This window comes from Bos mutus, chromosome 1, assembly GCF_027580195.1.
Source record: "Bos mutus isolate GX-2022 chromosome 1, NWIPB_WYAK_1.1, whole genome shotgun sequence".
NCBI lineage: Eukaryota > Metazoa > Chordata > Mammalia > Artiodactyla > Bovidae > Bos > Bos mutus.
The window spans coordinates 143,037,503-143,049,498 of record NC_091617.1 but is presented as its reverse complement, the minus strand read 5'-3'; the positions used below and the strand labels follow the sequence as shown (position 1 = coordinate 143,049,498).

The 11,996-nt window shown below is 58.8% G+C and overlaps 1 protein-coding gene across 3 annotated transcripts; it reads left to right on the top strand.

Annotated features, from left to right (window-relative positions):
* Window positions 1–726: 726 nt before the first annotated feature.
* On the top strand, window positions 727–11,492 carry ICOSLG (inducible T cell costimulator ligand). Of its 3 annotated transcripts, none has more exons than XM_070376906.1 (7): window positions 727–849; window positions 2,542–2,582; window positions 3,500–3,862; window positions 4,911–5,192; window positions 7,355–7,525; window positions 8,458–8,493; window positions 9,088–9,332. In XM_070376906.1, exons 3-7 carry the CDS (start codon window positions 3,523–3,525, stop codon window positions 9,183–9,185), a joined length of 927 nt encoding a protein of 308 aa, XP_070233007.1. In that variant the 5' UTR covers window positions 727–849; window positions 2,542–2,582; window positions 3,500–3,522; the 3' UTR covers window positions 9,186–9,332. The 3 variants fall into 3 exon arrangements, with proteins under 3 accessions (XP_070233007.1, XP_070232996.1, XP_070233018.1); XM_070376895.1 differs by lacking the exon at window positions 727–849 and adding an exon at window positions 955–1,164; XM_070376917.1 differs by lacking the exons at window positions 727–849; window positions 9,088–9,332 and adding exons at window positions 956–1,164; window positions 9,339–11,492.
* Window positions 11,493–11,996: the final 504 nt, after the last annotated feature.

Genomic DNA, 11,996 nt, shown 5'->3' with positions numbered 1-11,996 from the left:
AGTTGAAGAAGACTCTTGAGAATCCCTTGGACAGCAAGTGTATAAAACCAGTCAATTCTAAAGGAAATCAGTCCTGAATATTCATTGGAAGGACAGGTGGTGAAGCTGAAGCTCCAATACTTTGACCACCTGATGGGAAGCGCTGACTCAATAGAAAAGACCCCGATGCTGGGAAAGATTGAAGGCAGGAGGAGAAGGGGACGACAAATGATGAGATGGTTGGATGCCATCACCAACTCGATGGACATGAGTTTGAGCAAGCTCCAGGGGTTGGTGATGGACAGGTAAGCCTGGTGTGCTACAGTCCATGGGATCGCAAAGGGTCGGACAAGACTGAGTGACTGAACTGAACTGAGTGCTGCGGCAGGAGGCCCAGGATGGAGGAAGGACAGAGGAGCCAGACTGGGCGGCGGGGCAGGGGGTGACCTAGGACTGGACTGGAAGACGGGGCCTGCCAGCCTGCCTTCCGCCTTCCGGCCACTCATTCATTCGTTCCTGAACAGTCGTGGAGTTCTCACGTCACCTAGCCCTGGAGGAACTGACTGGGTTCCTAGAGGGGGAAGGAGGGCGGGAGACTGACACCCAGCCCGCCCAGCCAGGCTCTCAGGGCGCAGGGGTGGGGCGGCCGGCGTGCGCCGGCGGAAGCTGGGCGCTTGGGGGCGCGGACGTTCTGTGCGACTTTGGGGGACAGCATTTAGCCTCCCTTCAGCCAGGCAAATACTCCCGCAGCGGCCTTCGCCGCCCTCCTCCATGGGGCCTTCCCTGTCCTCAACTTGCCGGGTCTGGAGCCCCCGGCCTGCTACCCTCGGGGCCAGACGTGCACCCTTGCCTGGGAAGGGCTTAACTTTGGTGAGTCAGTGTCCACGCTTCGGTTCCCACAGCTCCCGGCCGAGGCAGTGGGAGGGGCCAGGGGCGGGGCCAGGGGCGGGGCCAGGCTGATCTCTGCCCGGCTCTCAGCCCACTACCCGCTCAGGGCCCAGAGCCTCCGAGGCGCGGCGGGAGCTTGGCTGGTGTTGGCCGGCCGCTCCGAGGGCTCCAGCGGCCCGAGGTCGCCCGTGCTCGGAGTTTTCCCGCCGCCCGAGACCTCCCTCTGGCTGCGGTCTCTAGCGCCCCGAGATCTCCGGGGCGGGCCGGGGTCTCCGCCCCCACCATGCGGCCGAGGAGGTGAGTGTGTGCGCGGCCGCGTCCTGTAGGTTCGCGGGACGGAGCGGAGGCGCGGCGCGGACGCGCGGCGCCGGGAAGCGAAGTTATCTCCGGGGACCAGTAGCCTGGCGGGGCAGCGGAGGCGGGGCGGCCTCGGGCTGGGCCGCGGCAGGTGCGGTTACGTGCGGGCGGGAGGGCGGCGAAGGACGGTGGCCTTGCGCGGGTGTATGCTCGGGCCGGGTCCCCGCCGAGGGAGGGAGAGCGGAGAGCTGAGAAGACGCAGCGACCCACGCTCACTTCCCCCCTTGCCCTCCCCTGTCCCAGCGGTTACCCAGAGGAAAGAAGGGCGTGACCGCGCTGTGCCAAAGTCGCTCATTTACTTCCAATGCGGGCTGGTGCCCACCGCCCCCGACGCCTGGATTGCCCCCCACTATCCGCCCTCTGCTCCCAACTCCCCCTCCACTTTTGGCCAAAACGCTGCCTTCAGGGAAGTCTTAGGGTAGGCAGCCTGTGCCCCACTTGATGAGATGGTGCGGTACCCCATCCCCAGGTGTCCTATCACACAACTCAGAAGCCCCCCCTTCTTCCCCCCTCCTTCCACCCCCTTCCCACTCCGTCCCGTCGGTCCCACCACTTAGTCTCCCTAGTTAGAAATGCAGGTAAAGATTATTCCCTCAAGAAAGGAAAATAAAAGTACTGGGATGTCACAGCCACCAGCCACCCTGCCCCTGAGTGTGCACTTTCTCCTATCTGACCCAGGGAGCTGTGGGCTGGGGCAGGGGCAGGGAGGCGACAGGTGAGGGGGTGGGAGCGGGGGCGGGCACAGCTGGGGCATGCAGGGCGCAGAGGCTCCCAGACTGAAGGTGCCCGGAGCCTGGGAGCGCTGAGACACATCTGCTGGCCCCCAGGGCTGAGCTGCCCACAGGCTGGGTGGAGCCACCAGCTCTGGTTCCTGAATGACTGTTCCTTCAGAAGGTTGTCCTGGGGCTGCTCTGACCTTCCCTTGAGGCAAGCATCTTACATCCTGTCTTTCAAATTTCAAATGCTGGGAAAGTGTTTTTTTTTTTTCTGATTTTATACAGTTTCTTGGACCCCATCCATGCGAAGCCACACTACCAAGGGTCTGGTGACCCCTCTCAATACCCTTTATCTCACTCTCAAAATTGCTGTGAGGGGCGTTCTGTTAATACAGAGCTGGTCCCTGGCAGGGGCTTGCTGTGCTTGGCAGGGAGGTTGCGGTCCTGGCTCCTCTCCCTGAGTTCCTGGCTGCCCCAGGGACCCTGGGCTGATGGGCTGGCTGGTTGTGGATGTATTCCCATTTGGATGATGTGTGTAACCGGCTCTTGCCTAGTCTGGAAGAAGCGGGACTCACCTGGCTTTCTGGTTGTTTCTTCCCAGTCCTGGATTGTTCCTGCTGCTGCTCTGGGGCCTGCAAGCCGGTAAGTGCAGGAGGCGCTCTTGGGGAGGCTTCCAAGCCCTTCAGCGCTGAGCAGTAGGACCTGGGGCGGAGGCAGGTGTCAGTGGGGCCCTCCTCACAGGCCTGCCTGTTTTTCCAGGGGTCCTTATGAGAAAGCTGGGCCCCCAAGCCTGAGGTAATGTGTAGGACTGACAGCCACTAAGGGGAGCGCTCCACCAGCCCCCAAGGTTTTGTTTTGTTTCATGTTTGGGGCAAGCACAGTGCAGTTCCCCCCAAGTGTTTCAGAACCTCCACTTCCCAGAGGAGCCAGCAGCTGGGCTTCCTGTTTCTTGCAGCCCCTGTGCTCCCCAAAGCCACCAGCATCCAGGAGAGCATGAAATGGGGTGCAGCACCACAGTGGAGATTGAGGCCTTGTCCGGCCCTCCAGCCCGCAGAGGAACGGGCCAGGGCGGGTGGCCACTCTCCCTGCTGGCATTCCTATGGCTGGAACACCCCAGAGCCTCGCTGGGCCTGCACTGATGCAGCACAAGCAGTATCACAGTGATACTGAGAAGCTTATGCTTTCTTTGAAAACGTCTAAATTTTTTTTTAAACCTTTTTATTTTTAATTTGTTATAAAAATCCCAAGAAGTAGCAGAAACTGTGAGGAGCAGTCCCAGTGCCCCAGGGCCTGATCCTCCCAAGGCTGGTCTTCCACTTGATCACAGGAAACCAGCCCTGGCCCTCTACTGGAGCTGTTCACCGCCAGGGTCCGAATGTTTACAATACTTTGGGTTCCCTGTGTGCTTCTTATTAACATATTCCTTTCCTACTGAGATGAATCACAATTGGAGTTTGAGTCTTGCAACTCAGCAGCTCCCCCCTCCACCCCCATAGGGTGACGTCAAAGTTGGGGATCAGGTGCAGAAGATGATTTCTGTTCTCTGTGGGTGGTTGCAGAGAGTCAAGAAGAAGTCCGAGCGATGGTGGGCAGCGATGTCCAGCTCCGCTGCATTTACCCTGAAAAAAACAGCTTCGATTTAAACGATCTTTACGTTTACTGGCAAATCAGCATGGCGGGCAAAGGGAATGTCGACTCCGTGGTGACCTACCACCTGTCCGGAAACAGCTCTGCCAGCCACGGTGACAACCACTACAAGGACCGGGCTCGGCTGTCCTTGGACAGCATGAAGCAGGGCGACTTCTCTCTGCACCTGCGCAACGTCACCCCCCAGGATGAGCAGAAGTTCAACTGCCTGGTGTTTCGGAAGTCCTTGGAATTAAAAAAGATTTTGGAAGTTGCGGTCACTCTGCACGTGGCAGGTAAGACAGAGGAAGCGGCCAAGCTGATTTCATCCCAGCCTTATGTCCAGGAAGAAGTGTCAGTAAGTGACAGCCGTTTCCTGTGGCTCTTTCACCTGTGTGTTCCCTTAAAGAAAACCCCGATCCCTCTGTGGTCTGGTGTTTAACTGTGTGTACAGCTAAAGGCAGCAAAGATCATTCAACTCCTGAGACTGTTTTCCAGTATCCGAGGCTGCCTGCTTCCATATGGGAGCTCCCCATCTTGCTGTCTTTGCTTTGAACTCTCCAGCTCAACCCAGTCTAGACTCTTTTACATAATTCACTTATTTTATTTTCAGCTGCACTAGGTCTTCATTGCTGCACGCGAGCTTTCTGTAGTTGTGGCAAACAGAGGGTCCTCTCTAGTTGTGCTGTGCGGCCTCTCATTGTGGCGGCTTCTCTTGTGGAGCATGGGTTCCAGGGCATGTGGGCCCAGTAGCTGCAGCTCAGTGATGGGCTCAGTAGTTGAGGCTCCAAGCTCAACAGCACAGGCTTAGTAGTTGCGGTTCACAGGCTACGTTGCTGTGCAGCATGTGGGATCCTCCGTGATCAGGGATCAAACCTGCGTCTCCTGGAATGGCAGGCAGATTCTTTACCACTGAGCCACCAAGGAAGCCTCTCAAACTAGGTTTTTTGATGAAATAAGAAACCAGTGCTGTAAGGTACTAAATGAGGTCAGGAGAGTCAGAAAATGAAAGCGTCTCCAGCAGGCTGCTCAGGGCATCCTTCAGTGGACACGGGGGATCGCCAGCTGTCTGTGTCACTAGACTCAAATGAGGCCAGCCCCATTGGGGCAGGAAGTGGGCACTGCTCACTGCTCACCAGACTCAGCAGCCTCCTTATTGACCTGGGGGTGGCTCCTGGGCAGAACGGAGCCTGTGCTGCTGACGAGACCACAGTTTTGGTCCTGCCCCTGCTCCAGCATCACGGGCTCAATGGCTGCCTCCCCCCTGCCCTGGCCCTTGGCATGTGTCCCCCCTTTTCTGACCTTCAGGACCTGGCACCCCTCAGCCCATGTCTCTCCCTGCAGCAAACTACAGCATGCCCGTGGTCAGCGGCCCATCCCAGGACGAGGAGCTCACCTTCACGTGCACGTCTACCAACGGCTACCCGCGGCCAAATGTGTACTGGATCAACAAGACGGACAACAGCGTGCTGGACAGCGCCCTGCAGAATAACACGGTGTCCCTGAACGCGCGGGGCCTGTATGATGTGGTCAGTGTCGTGAGAATCGGGCGAACCCCCCATGTCAACGTGGGCTGCTGCATTGAGAATGTGCTGCTACACCAGAACCTGACGAGCGGCCAGACAGGTGAGGTCCCAGGGGACCCCACGGGGCTGCATGCTGACCCCAACCCAAGGCCGGGCCGGGGGTGACTGGGCAGGAGACAAAGCCCCTGTGAGGAGACTGGGCAGTGGCGTCAGAGGCGGGGCAGGGAGGGCAGGTGAGAGTGTCACCATGCTGAGGGGCAGGAGCTGGCTTGTGCTCAGGGGTCATTTTTGGTGACCCATTTCACAGATGGGGGACTGAGGCTCTGAAAATCTCAAAAGCCACAGAAAGAGGCAGCAGAAGCACTGGGATGGAAGCCCCATCCAGCATGGCTCCCTTCCACACTCTTTGGACATATGCCCCCTAAGAAGCCAGAACAACTCTACCAGTGGGTCCAGCTGGGCCCAGCCACTGCCCAAGGCCCCCCGTAAAAGGGTGCAGGCGGGTGACTCCTTTGTAAAAGCCATAGGCTCTCTGGGTCTGTGAGTCCCTGTTAGCAGGGTTGAGATGCTGGGGAAGGAGGGCGGGAGCTGGGGGATGGGGTCCAGACCTGCCTGGTACCAAGAGCATCCTGGTTGCCGGGAGTGTCTGGCCCGGGCATTCTCCTGGAATACAGATGCAGCCCTGTGGCTCAGCAGTCACAGTCCTCTGGCTGCACTAAAGGCCTCCTCTGACTCTGCGTCCCAGCAGCATAGTTGGAGGCAGAGGAGGGGGGATGGGAGGAGAGCAGGAGGGTCTCCTGGGGTCGTGGTCTCAGCCTGGCTGCTCCGGGAACAACTGGGAACCCCTGTGCCCCCTCATCACGTGCCCACACTCTCTGAATCAGCACCTCTGGAATGTGTTGAAAAGCTTCTGGGTGGTTCTAAGGCACATGGGGGGCCTCGCCACTGTCTGGTTTGTAGCTTCTCCAGGTTTGGGAAACATGGGGCACTTGTCACAAGCTGCCTGGGGAGGGTGTTGCCTGTCAGCCCCTGAGAACCACTCCCCAAGAGGCACCATGGTGGGGCACTGGGACAGGGGGCTGGCCCCCTCGTGCACTTCCAACAGATTCGGAGTGGTGCAGCCGCCGTGGAAAACGGTCTGCTGTTTCCTTAAAAAACTAAACACAGGATCAGCAGTGACCCAGCAGGTCCACACACCTGGGTGTGTGGCCAAGGGCTCTGGAAGCGAGACTCAGACAAATACTTGTATGTGAATGTTCACAGCTGCTTATTCACAGTAACCAAAAGGTGGGGACGCCCAGGAGTCCGTAGGTGGACAGAGGGGTGAGCACAGAGTGTCCATCCACAAGGTATAGCGTCACTCAGCCACGAAAAGGAGCAAAGTTCTGAGGTTGCTGCAGCACGGGTGAGCAAATGATGTTCAGTGGGAGAAGCCAGACGGAACAGTCCTCATAGCGTATGGCTCCACTGGTACAAAATGTCCAGAATAGGTAAACCCAAACAGACTAATCTAATGTAGATTAGAGTTTGCCGGGGGCGGGGAGGGGGAAGGGCTTCCCAGGCGGTGCAGTGGTAATGCAGGAGACCCAAAAGACTTGGGTTCGATCCCTGGGTCGGAAAGATCCCCTGGAGAAGGGAATGGCAACCCACTCCAGTATTCTTGCCTGGAGAATTTCATGGACAGAGGAGCCTGCAGGCTATAGTCCACAGGGTTGCAAAAAGTCAGACACAACTTAGTGACTGAACATGCACGCATGCCCCGGGTAGGGGGTGGGGAGTGACTGCTGGGGGGCAGAGGTTTTCCCTTTGTGGCATGAAAAGTTCTGGAATCAGATAACAGTCATGGCTGCATGAACTTGTAAATTAGTAAAGGCCACTGAATGGTTATAAAATGGTTCATTTTGTTATGTAAATTTCACCATTTTTTTTTTAAGCCAGCAATTAAGCTAGAAAGAATTAAAGTTTAAAAAGCCAGGAAGACTTATGCTTCCTTCCACTCCATCCCCAGGTGTGAACCTCTAGGAAGCACTGGGGTTACAGGTCTCACCAGTGGGCTGAGGAGAAGGGGCGTCCCAAGAAGAGATGAAGGCTTACCTGGAAGAGGAAATCTTTGTCTTCGTCAGCTTTATAGCTTAAAAACCATCAAGTGCCTCTAGGAAGTCTTGTTGGATCAGTGCTTCTCTTAGCGCCCAGTCCTTCAGGATGAAAAAACCCCCCTTTCCTCCCTGTCTATAAGCCCTGCGTGATTTTCCTCTCCTGCAGAAACGTTCACGGGAACCAAGGACAGCATCACAGAGGACCCAGTCGATGGCAGCCACAGCGGGAAACACCAGCAGGTTTTTAGCGTCCTTGCCGTGCTGGCCGTGATCGTGCTCCTGGCTCTCGCCACAGGCTGGCTGTGCAGGAGCAGGTGTCCACCCAAAAGCTACACAGGTATGGGGACACCTGTGCTGTGGACAGCACACTTTTGTGTTGTTGGGATGTGGGGCCGCCTTTCCCAAGATGTTTACAACCTCTGAGAGGTGTCGCTTTCATGGGACACGCAGTGTAACCACACTAACGAGAGTGAACGTAGTAGCTGCAGCACGCTCCTGGGTGTGATCTCAGCCTCCAAGATCCTGACACTGCCCGCCCCGGAAGGGAAGGCCAGTCTCCTAGGTTTGGGGGAGGATGGAGGACTCTACTAATGTGGAAGTCAGGTCGTAGTGCCCCTGTGGAGGCTGAGCTGCCTTCCAGTCCCTTCAAGGCCTTCTGTCCAGTTCTGGCCAAACTCAGACGGATACAGAAAGTCTGGGGTTTGGCTACGTGAAACGAAGCAGGGCTCACAGTGGGAGTGGGAAAGCCAAGAGTGTGGGCCCTGGAAGCACCCAGGGGTCAGCGAGAGGCGCTGACGGCTGACCTGGGCCCAGCACAGTCTCCCCAGGTCAGCCTGGAGGTGGAGGTCAGCGGGCATCCCCAGAGGTCCTATTAACAGAGTCAGGACCCGCTGAGACCCCCCAGAGAGTAAGGAAGGGGAGTGCTGTTGGACTCAGGACCCAACTCATGGTGGGAGGCCCGCCTGACGAGAGGGGTTTCCACCTGTGGCCCTGGGGTGTGCCCCTGGCTGCCAGCTTCCACCTCTTAGAGACGTCACCTAGCGCCCTGGAACCGAGGCCGTGAAAGCCCCCAAGCCTCTCCAGGTGCTTCCCACCTGACCTCCTACAAAGTCTCGTCCTGGGACTCAGGGTGGCCTGCAAAGCCCCTCACCCGAGCAGGAAGCCAGAGGAGGGTTGAGTGGAGGGGGTACTGAGCATGGGGCCCTTGGGGTCTTCAGAGAGGCCTTGCTTCACTACCCCACCCTGAGCATTTATGCTTAATTCCCGCAGGTGCCCAGGTTGCAAGGCCAGAGCTAGCTCTCGCAGGTGAGTTTGCCGGGAGGGAAGGAGACGCGTGGAGGAAGCTCGGGTCACTCAGGCAGGGTGGCTGGGTGCTTGGCTCTCTGCACGAGCATGGCTCAATGCCCAGGGAGTAGGTGCTTTCAGTGCACAGCTGGTGAAACCCCAAGTGGAGGCCTTCCCTCCTGGCATGCTGCCCTGTCCTCTGCTGACTCTGGGACTTTCCAAATGTTCGCAGGAGCAGAGAGGCTGGAGCATGATGCCCCTGCTCCACACCCTGTCTCCGTTCCCCTGGTCTCCCTCCATCACAGCCCTCGGGGTGGGGCTCTCCAGCAAGTCCAGACCCTTTGTACAGACGAGCACCTCACAGTTCCCACGCAAACGTCACGTGGCTCCTGCCCCGCTCTGGGAAAGTATCACATACAGGGCCTTGGGTTTCGGTTTCCCACTGATAGGTGCCTCGGGCTGCCAGGGCCTTTGGGGTCCCGCCAGCCAGCTCCATGCCTGAAGCCAGTGGCCTCACCTCTCTGAACCCCATTCCCCCTCAACCGCCCTTGAGAAGGGTTGTCAGGGGAGGGTGAGCACAACCCACACGACGTGCCTGCCCACCTGTTCACCCAGGTGATTCCCGGCCCGCGGCTGCCTGGTACCGCAGCAGATTCACTCCGGAGGCCTGTCCCCGAGGCCCATCCTGGAGGATGCGGGACGCAGCTTGCTGAGGAATCCGGGCCCGCAGACCTGAGAGTCCAGTGTGCACTGCCTGCAGCCGTTCTCAACCCTGCTTTCACCGTGCTGGGCCCTGAGAAGACTAGTCTCTGCCACCGAAATGAGTGGACTCCAGGCTCACGCCCTCTCTCCTCTTTCCTTCCAAGAGCACGTGTGATGAGGGACCCCCCAGGACGAGGCCAGGGCTCCCAGGAGATGCCGCCAGCTGGGACGTCGGATGGCAGCTCAAGAACTGACTCGAACAGGCCGGGCAGAGTGGACCATCTCCGCCAGAAGCTCGGGACTGCATGGACACTGGCCTCCTGGCATTGGGGGAACATGAAAGGCACCCTTGAAAGGACCACGCTGATCCCGGGAGCATGTGCCAGCTGCTGCCCTGATCCCAGTGAACCTTTCAAAAGTTTGGCATGGTGGCTCCCCAGGGCTACACATGCCCCCAAGTAGGTGGGCCCCCCACCTTTGCCACCAAACACAGAACAAGAGAAGGGCCATGACAGCTCCTTCCTGCCACCAGCCCCGGACCCGACTCGCTGTGGGATGAACTCCTGAAGCTGGAGGAATAATGTCTGCTCCAGGAAGAGGTGTGCGAGAGCCCTCTCTTCCAGATGACCCGTGCTGGGCAGTGGTCGCTCCAGACGCAACGGCCACTCCCTGGGTCTGCGTGTGAGGCTCCCACCCCACTTCCAGCCCAATGGCCCCGTGTCTGTGTGTGTGTACTGAAGCACAAAACAGGAAACACTGGAAAGCCCCCCTGAATTCACGTCTCTCCAGGATGCTGACTGGGAGGAAAACCCAACCTCCTTTGTTTTGGTCAGAAGCTAGTTTTCCCTCCTCAAAAGCACGTGGAATTTTAGGAGAAGCTCTGTGCTGGGCGGAGCAGCTGGACAGGGCAGCCAAGGGCTTGGACTCTATGGCAGGGGACACCTGGGCAGGTCTGGGACGAGCATTTCCAGTGGACACCAGTGTGGACAGGTGACCGTCATGGTCCTTCACTGTGGGGCCATGAGTGGACAGAGGGTGACCTCCCGGCCACGGCAGCTTTTCTTCAAACACAGCAGACATTTCCTCAAATCTCGCTGGGCAGCCCCTGCTAGCCTCTCACCATTGCCTGTGCCCCCACCTGCCTCCCCTGAGAAACTGCAGGGTCATGGCAGCAACCTTGCCTCAACCAGGGGGTCCCTGGAGCCCACCAGGCCCACTGAGTGACCGGGAGTGGAGCCATGGCCAAGTCCGGGGGCAGGCAGCCTGATGCCCTGCCCCCGCCCAGGTGGTTTCCATGTTAATTCCGGGACTGCATCCAGCAGTTCAGTGTTCCCAGCAGGTTCTGTGACGGAGTCTGCCAGGTTGCCTGGTGGGCGCCTCCCCCGCGCCACAGGAAATGGGCCTGTCGCCCTGTGGTTATTCAGCACCAACGGGCATGTGAGACCTGCACCTCCCAGACCCAGACTTGCAGCAAACTCAACCAGGCGGCTTGGCGTGGATTCTAAGCCAACAGTGTTTCAAGAATCCTGCGTGTGTTTGTACCAAAAGCCCTCACATGGCCTGTACGTGAGTGTGATGTGGGATCCACATAGACTTTTAACATGAAAGCATTAGAAGGCATGTGTGGTTCCTCAGAGAATGACAGAAAGGTGACTCACGGCATCTCGAGCAAGAAGCCGGAGCGGCAGGTGGGGCCGGGCAGGTGGGAGCAACCGAGTGGATACGGGCAGATGGGCGTGGCCGGTCCACAGTGACTGTGCTGTGACGCCAGGACAGGGACCCAGGAGGGCTGCTCCACCACCCTGCCGGAGGCCTGGCCAGCAGACCCTGAGCAGCCCCTGGCTGGAGGGGTAGGGAGGGGGCATCTCAGCCTGGCAGGATGGTGCAGCTGCAGGGAGACCAAGCCTGGTTCCAGGTTTCCAATCAGAAGCAGTTTCATTCTTGGGGAAGCGGCAGGGCTGGCTCTCTGGCTCAGGCCCACTTGACACCCTGGCCCGGGAGGGCCCCTAGGGACTCTCTCCCACTTGCTTGTGGGCTCTGCCTTGGCCCTGGCCTTCCCGAAGCTGAGGCCACACCCTCCAGGCTCCGTGCCAAAGTCATCATCTTCTGGCTGGGCTCCGACCGACCCTCCTGGCTGCCTCCGGGCCTCTGGGGCCACAGCAGTGCCCTCTCTGTCCAGCTCGCACAGGTCACCCCGGCCAGTTCACCCTGGGGCCTCTGCTTGCGTCTTAAGCTGTATTATGGATAGCGTGTGAGTGCCGAGTTTTGACATTTTTGGAAGCCTGGTTCCAGAGAATATAAGCTATTGGCATGCCTGGGTCCAGACACTTTGGTCAGCATGTGGACCAACTCAGTCCACTTGGCCAGTCCTGACTGCGGTGGGGGACCCGGCCCCTGCCCTTCCAGAGTGGCCCCATCTCCCGGGGGACATGGGTCAGTGTGGAGGCATTTGGTCACTCTTGGGGGTTCCTACTGATGGTGGGGGGGTACTTCTCAACGTCCCACACAGATGGGGTCCTGCCCAGAGGTCAGTAGCCAAGACCGAGGATCCCCATGTCACCTTTCCTCGCAGGGCAGGACAGCAGAGCTGCTGTCGGGGTCCCCACCTGCATGGGGTACAGGAGAGGTGACTGATGGTTCACATTCCAGGTCAGGGGCTGGGCACAAGTCCGGTGCTGGCATTGGCCGTGGGTGGAGGCCACAGGCTGCAGGAGTCTGGTCTCTGGGAGCCTGTGGCCCCTGCCCCCTCTTCCCTGCACAGAGCGGATGTGCAGTGAACACCTGTCAGGGAGGTGGAGCCCGCTGATAGGGGGAGGCTCGTT

Coding starts and splice junctions, on each gene's coding strand:
- ICOSLG (XM_070376895.1), top strand. Junction 5,193..7,354: donor CCTGACGAGCGGCCAGACAG/GTGAGGTCCCAG, acceptor CCTCTCCTGCAG/AAACGTTCACGGGAACCAAG. Junction 8,494..9,087: donor GCCAGAGCTAGCTCTCGCAG/GTGAGTTTGCCG, acceptor CTGTTCACCCAG/GTGATTCCCGGCCCGCGGCT.